Source organism: Haliotis rubra, unplaced genomic scaffold (assembly GCF_003918875.1).
Source record: "Haliotis rubra isolate DU_JTF1 unplaced genomic scaffold, ASM391887v1 Scf331, whole genome shotgun sequence".
NCBI classification, from domain to species: Eukaryota; Metazoa; Mollusca; class Gastropoda; order Lepetellida; family Haliotidae; genus Haliotis; species Haliotis rubra.
The window spans coordinates 272,151-279,746 of NW_025767004.1; the positions used below are offsets into that span (position 1 = coordinate 272,151).

The 7,596-nt window shown below is 37.4% G+C and overlaps 1 protein-coding gene across 1 annotated transcript; it reads left to right on the forward strand.

The window, feature by feature from the left end:
• On the forward strand, positions 1-7,155 carry LOC124284235 (deoxycytidylate deaminase-like). Its single transcript, XM_046720303.1, has 4 exons — positions 1-187; positions 4,735-4,876; positions 5,222-5,435; positions 5,912-7,155. Exons 2-4 carry the CDS (start codon positions 4,792-4,794, stop codon positions 6,003-6,005), a joined length of 393 nt encoding a protein of 130 aa, XP_046576259.1. The 5' UTR covers positions 1-187; positions 4,735-4,791; the 3' UTR covers positions 6,006-7,155.
• The last annotated feature ends 441 nt before the right edge of the window (positions 7,156-7,596 follow it).

Sequence of the window (7,596 nt, forward strand, 5' to 3'; positions counted from 1 at the left end):
GTTACATCACAAGTCGTATTTCAATTGTCCGAACATGTCAGGTCTTGCCTGACACAACTGGTAGATAAAGAAAGTGAAGGTATATAACAGGCTTAGTCTGGGTTGGTTATCATACCTTGGGTTTGCCTCCACTTGCTGACAGACCACGTACTGGCATGGCTTCAAGGAAACAGACAGGAGCCTACAGGTACAATTCGATCTGTTACATGAGGTGAGAGTGCTGTTTATACAGTGGTGTATGAGATACATGACTATCTCATAGTACCAGATACATCACTCTGACCATGTCATTGTATTTCGTATGTAAAATACCATACCAATAGTTAAGACCCTACACCTTTTCACTCGTAACCCTTGAGTGTGGTATGGACAGTGGTGAGTCCGGGACGACTGTCAGGTCCAGCAGCCAGTTCCTGGTTAAGAAATTGTCATTCTGAATTTATACAGCCTTTAGGGAAGCATTACATCGTAATTACTCAAGCGGTATATCAAGTATAGCCTGGCAGTATATCATGTATAACCAAGCACTTTATCATGTATAACCTAGTAGAATATTTTGTACATCCTAGCAGTATACCATGTATAACCTAGCAGTATATCTTGTAAATTCTAGCAGTATATCATGTATACACTGACAGTATATCATGTACATTCTAGCAATAAATCATGTACATTCTAGCAGTATATCATGTTCATCCTTGCAGTAAATCATGTATAACTTAGCATTATATCAAGCATAACCTCGCAATATATCATGTATAACCTAGCAGTATATCATGTATAGCCTGGCAGTATATTATGTGCATCCTAGCAGTGTATCATGTACATCCTAGCAGTATATCATGTGTAACCTAGCAGTACATCATGTACATCCTAGCAGTATATCGTGTATAGCCTGGCAGTATACCATGTAACGCCCGACAGTATATCATGTATAGCCTAGCAGTATATCATGTATAACCTAGCAGTATATCACGTACATCCTAGCAGCATATCATGTACATCCTAGCAGTATATCACGTTTAGCCTGACAGTATGCCTAGTGGTGTATAATGCATATACCGGCTGTATATCATGTATAACCAAGCAGTAAAATCATGTAAAGCCTAGGAGTATATCATGTACATCCTGGCAGTATATCATGTATATCCTGGATGTATATCATGTATAACCCTACAGTATATCATGTAAAGCCCGACAGTATACCATGAATAGCCTAGCAGTATATCATGTAAAGCCTGGCAGTATATCATGTATAGCATAGCAGTGTATAATGTATACACTAGCAGTATATCATGTACATCCTAGCAGTATATCATGTTCATCCTAGCAGTATATCACGTATAGCTGAGAGTATATCATGCATAGCCAAGTAGTGTATCATATATACACCAACTGTATATCATGTATAATCTAGCAGTATATCATATATAATTTAGTAGTATGTAATACATACACTAGCAGTTAATCATGTACAACCTAGCATTATATCACGTAAACCCCAACAGTTTATCATGCATAGGCTATCAGTATACCATGTACATTCTAGAAGTATATCATGTATAATCTAGCAGTATATCACGTACATTCTAGCAGTATATCATGTACATCCTAGCAGTAAATCATGTATAATCTAGCAGTGTATCATGTATAACCTAGTAGTATATAATGTATAACCTAGCAGTATATCATATATATAACCTTGCAGTATATCATGTATAGCCTGGTAGTATATCATTTATAGCATGGCAGTATATTATGCATAGCCTAGTAGTGTATCATGTATACACCAAGTGTATAACTTGTATAACCTAGCAGTATATCATATACAGCCTAGTAGTGTATCATGTATACACTAACAGTATATCATGTACATCCTAACATTATATCACGTAAAGCCCAACAGTATATCATGTACATCCTAGCAGTATATCATGCATAGGCCATCAGTATACCATTTACAATCTAGCAGTATATCATGTGCACCCTAGTAGATTATCATGTAAAGGCCAGCAGTATGTCATGTATAGCCTAGTAGTATATCATGTATAGCCTAGCAGTATATCATGTGTAGCCATGCATTATATCAAGTATACCCCAGCAGCATATTATTTAGAGCCACGTGTACTACATCATACTTACGTTTTGATGACATCATGCCTAACCCAAGTTTCCTTCCTGTATTCCCCATTACTCCACCATTCCTAAAATTCTTTAAAACAGCCTGCATAATTACTCCCCATTGCAGTGGTACATTATGCATTGTATGCCCACCCGAAACATAGTCCACCCTGTGATACAACTGTAAGCTATTAATGTACGTTGATGAAAGATCATTGAAAGATATACTTTATTAGTTAACCTTTTTACATAAAACAGAACGTTTGGTGATAGTGGCAAAAGAGAAGAGGGTTGCCTGGACTGGGAGGAGTACTTCATGGCCACTGCATTTCTGTCTGGAATGAGAAGCAAAGATCCTGTGACGCAGGTAAAATGGGGACCACATCTCGCTATATCAATACGATTGTTCTGCTCACATACAGCATATACTCACCAGAAGTATTTTATCTTACCTTCATGTAAAATACTTTAATTTCATTGGTCAATGACGCTTTAACAAGTTTCCGTGTCACCTCTCCCTGGAGGTTGACAACTGGAAAATATATTACCCGCTGCCACGGTAACCGCCAAACGCTCCGCCGAGAAGCTTGTTTCGCTAACAATCATATGACGTCATAATATGACGCATGCAGTGTCCGGAGTTCGAAAACCGTTCCATTAGATGTTTTTGAGTTCACTATGTTCACTATGGTTAAACTATGTTATACATTGTATCGTTTGCACACTCAACTTAAACACAATTAACCATTATTCTATTGCAGTTTTAAGCTTGTCAGAATATGTCTCACTATATAGTATGACCAGACATTATTGAGAATTTTAGGAATATGTTTAATTTGATTTCTACTATAAACAACCTTGTCCAACTATCTCCGTTAATCCTTTTTCATTAGTTTGTGAAGAGTTATCCCACTTTGTTTACTTGCTAGCAGACGACATTTTCAGCGATCCTCAGTATGGATGATTTAGAGAAGGGGAAGTTGATTTTAGAGTATTATAACAAGGACATTAGATCAGCTAAAGTGATTTCAAGTAGAACAGGCATCCCTTTGTCCACTGTTTATCGTGTTTTGAAAAATATTGCAAATGGATATGGCACTGAGCACCAGGGAGGCGCAGCTAGGCCCAGAAAATTGACTGTCGGTGACAGGAGGCGGCTTGGTATTCTTGTTTCTAAAAACAAACGAAAGAGTTTAGAAAACTTAAGGCTGGATATGATTGATAGAGGAACTGTGGCTGTCTGTAAGGAGACAATTAGAACTGAGCTGCATGCAATGGGTTGGCAGAAAAGTCGAGGAATTCCATCACCGATCATGAAACCTGAACAAAAGGAGCGAAGGTTGAACTGGTGCTTACAGCATAGACATTTTAACTGGGACAATGTGATTTTCTCAGATGAAAGTTCTGTGTGGCTGTTTCCTAATGCACTGAAATTCTGGACCAAACAAACTGTAAAACCTTTGTATTAGCGCCCAAATTACAGTCTGAAATTTAACGTGTGGGGTGGCACATCTGTGCAACACCCCTCTATGTATTTGGAGGGAATATGAACAGTGAGTGGTACACAGATATTTTCAAGGGACATTTACTGCCATCTCCTCACGTGTTCTATGGAAATGTTTGGATTTTCCAGCAGGACAACGACCCAAAACATCATTCAAAGCATTCACAGGCCTGGTTTCGGATCCAAAATATGACATTATTAGATTGGCCAAGATGTATCCCTGATCTAAATCCAATAGAAAATGTTTGGGGACTAATGAAGGAAAGTGTCAATAAGACAAATCTGACAAATATTGCTGAAATGAAAGAAGAGGTGGTCCGATATTGGGACAGCATGGACCACGACTTTCTAACTTCTTCGATCAGTAGTATGCCCCGCCGCACTGAAGTCTGCATTGCTGCCCATGGTGACTTGACAAAATACTAAATGTTCACCTGTCTTTGAATCTGGAGTTATGTTCTGCTAATATTCACATTTAATACGTGAGTAATGAGTGAAAAAAATAGAAACATTTACAATCTTTAAATTCTCAGTAATTTCTGGTTGTACTGTGTATGTACGCATCTATGCAGCAGTGTCATCTCTCGCCTACCCGCTAGGGTAACACTGCTACAAAGATCCGTACAATAGATCGTAATACCCTCGAGAGAAGCATACAACTTATATTATCTTACCTTCATGTAAAATACGTTAATTTCATTGGTCAATGACACTTTAACATGTTTCCGTGTCTCCCCTCCCTGGAGGGTGACAACTGGAAAAAATATCACCCGCTGCCACGGTAACCGCCCAACGCTTCGCCGAAAAGCTGTATCGCTAGCAATCATATGACGTCATAATATGACGCATGCAGTGCACGCAGTGTACGCATTTTTGTAGCAGTGTCACCCCTCGCCTACAAAGAGGTGTACATCAGACCGTATTACCATCGAGAGAAGCATACAACTTATAATCAACCACTCGCTGCTAATGTAGGATGAGTCAGGTCAGAGTACCCAAATCCTATGACATGCTGGGGAGCTTCTCTGCCCCGCAGTGTCCCTAACAGTTGTAAGGAGAAATAACATCATGAATACGAGGATAATGTAGAAATCATGGGTTGTTTGTAGGTCGGAGCCTGTGTTGTCAATCCTAAGAAAAGGATCGTCGGGACAGGTTACAATGGGATGCCCAACAACTGTAGCGATCGATTGTTACCCTGGGGTAAGGACAAGAGGGACGACAGCAGGCTTGGAGCTAAATATTATTACGGTAATTGTTAATTGTTGCATTTAAACGTAACTGAATTTATAATTATCTTTGTGATCATAATGTTCTCAAACACACAGAAATTTGGCCTGAAACTGGTCTCCTTTTAATTGCATGGCAAGAGCAGTTCAAACGTCAGTGCCGCAGACAATCAGTCACTCAGTTTAGCAGCCCAGACTGGACGACGTCCGCGTGTTTGGTGGGGATGGGTGTATGTTGTTTTTCCTTTTTCTTTTATTGATGAGGGTTGCAAGTAGCAAATAATCCCTTTTTAGCGAATATTAAAGAGGCAAAAATTCGAAAGTGAACTTCCAAGCTGTATTTGTGGTCCCCTTGTCTTTCTGCTAGTCTGCCATGCGGAGATGAATGCAGTGATAAACAGGTTCTCAGCAGACTTGGAAGGCTGCACTATCTACGTTTCCCTGTTTCCGTGCAACGAGTGTGCCAAGATCATCATCCAGTCCGGCATCAAGGAAGTTGTCTACTACTCCGACAAGAACAATGACAAGGAGGAAGTAAAAGCCGCGAAGATATTGTTTGAAGAGGCTCGTGCCAAAACTAGGTTTGTAATTGTCCTAACCTAAATGGTTCCCTAATGCTTATTTACTCTCGATACTGCTTCTGGTATTGAAGCCAGTATGTATTAATCGTTTACATCTGCATGGATTAGACTGTAAAAAGTTTTATGGTATAATTTTCAATAAAGTAATTTTCTACCAACTGGAAATGTGAGTCTCGAACCCTATTTCCACAGCTCGGTATATGTCAGTCATCGGTAGATACATTCTATACATAATACCTCTGTAACATACAATCTTGAGATTTAACGGAGTGTCACTTTCCATTTCATAAAAGAGCCTACAAAGATCCAATCTAAGGTCTTAGTTAACACAATTGGGTTTCATTTGAAATCCACATCGTCTTGTGATGACATGTACATGATTATTTTTGTTTCGAAAAAGAACGACTTTCGTAAAACTTAAACCATACATTGACTGTATTGATTGACTGTACTTACAATAATCGTGCTTGTTTCAGACAATACGACTGGAATAAAGCCAATGAAATTTTGCTGGATTTCGAGTCCATTGAAAAAGAGCCTCAGCCCCGAAAAAAGGCACGAAAGGAGTGAATCTTCGTACTCATTCTGGAGATCCTTTTCCTGGAATTAGAACAAGAAAATGCAAAGGACTTTAATGCAGTTTTCTCTGTAGTGAAATAATTATCTTTACCTTTCAACATCGAATTTGATTATGATCATCCTTGAACATGGATATACTTCTTAGTCGATACTGCTGTTGTTTGCGCTTCTTGACTTCTACAGTTGTGATAATGTTGAGGTATTTAAACGTTTTAATACTTGTCTATCCATAAATGTTCAGCAAACCTACCCGGGTCTCTAGTAATCACCTCTATCGAAGACAACCCAAAACTATCCAAGACCCAAAACTATCCAAGACTCTCCAAACGCATCTGTAAATTATGGTGATACATTTTACTCGCTGAACAATCAACTGCTCCCTTGAAAAATTTAAAAACAAATTTATTTGGAATATCAAGAATGATAAAATAAAGTGAGTGAGTGAGTTTAGTTTGACGCTGCACTCAGCAATATTCCAGCTATATGGCGGTGATAGAATAAAGAGGAGAACTAACTATGAAGAAGGAGGATTGAGAATGACTGATTCAAAAAGATTTATAGGCGCTTTGAAATTGTCTCCTTTAAGATGGTATTTCAAAAGATGTGATAAGAATAAATCATGCAAATTCTTAAACTTACATCAAGATTGAAAATCCTTTTTGGCGTGATTTGCTAAAAGCATGGAAACTATTTCACACAAGAAAACCAAAACATTATATTGACCTAAAGAACATCAATGAACTTCTATCCCAACCATTATGGTTTAATCATAATTTCAAAAATTCATCAAACTACATGAAGAACTTGGCAGATAAAGTGATTATAAATAGTAGGGATATTTTTTTTAAACTGGATTATTATCAATAGAATGTTTAAAAGAAAAATATGTTATCAAAGGTACTTTTGTAGATTATAGATATTTACTGCATGTATAACCTGCATGTACTGCATGCAGGACTTTTTATGATATACATCCAAACATTTTTAGTAAATGGCAGCATTTATTTCGTGAAACAGACTTTGATTGGTAAATATATTTACAGTATATAGAAAAAGATTGCAAGATACAAAAGTTACAGATTTTCAACATAGATTTCAACAACGTATTATTTACACAAAAAGATAATTGCCTAAAATGAAAGTTGATAACAGTTTATGTTGTTCCTGAAATGATGCAAATGGGAGTGATTGTCATGTTACTGGGAATGTTAGGAGACACGACCTTTTTTGAAAAACCGGCAAATTTGGTTTAACAATTTATGCCCTCACCCACTCCTATTATCAAACCATATGGTTTGGTTTGGTACTCTACATCAAAATTGATTACTAAATCACATCGTCATTGCTGCAAAAAAGATATATTTACATGTGCAGTATTAAGAATATGCATCCCAATATTACTTTATTTATACAAACTCTGAAGGAAATATTCCTTGTGGAAAATCATATATGAAAAGAAATAAATAAATAAAACATTTCAATCACAAATGGGGCCTTCTCTTCCCAGTACTTAGATGACTTTCAAATGTATCCATATATACTAGATATCATCTTTCTCTTTTATTTATTTATATATGTTTAT

Bases quoted from the DNA above. Each gene is read 5' to 3' on its own strand.
- LOC124284235 (XM_046720303.1), top strand. From the start codon at position 4,792: ATGCCCAACAACTGTAGCGATCGATTGTTACCCTGGGGTAAGGACAAG. The intron at 4,877-5,221 runs GTAATTGTTAAT...TCTTTCTGCTAG, and splicing joins TGGAGCTAAATATTATTACG to TCTGCCATGCGGAGATGAAT. The intron at 5,436-5,911 runs GTTTGTAATTGT...TGCTTGTTTCAG, and splicing joins GAGGCTCGTGCCAAAACTAG to ACAATACGACTGGAATAAAG.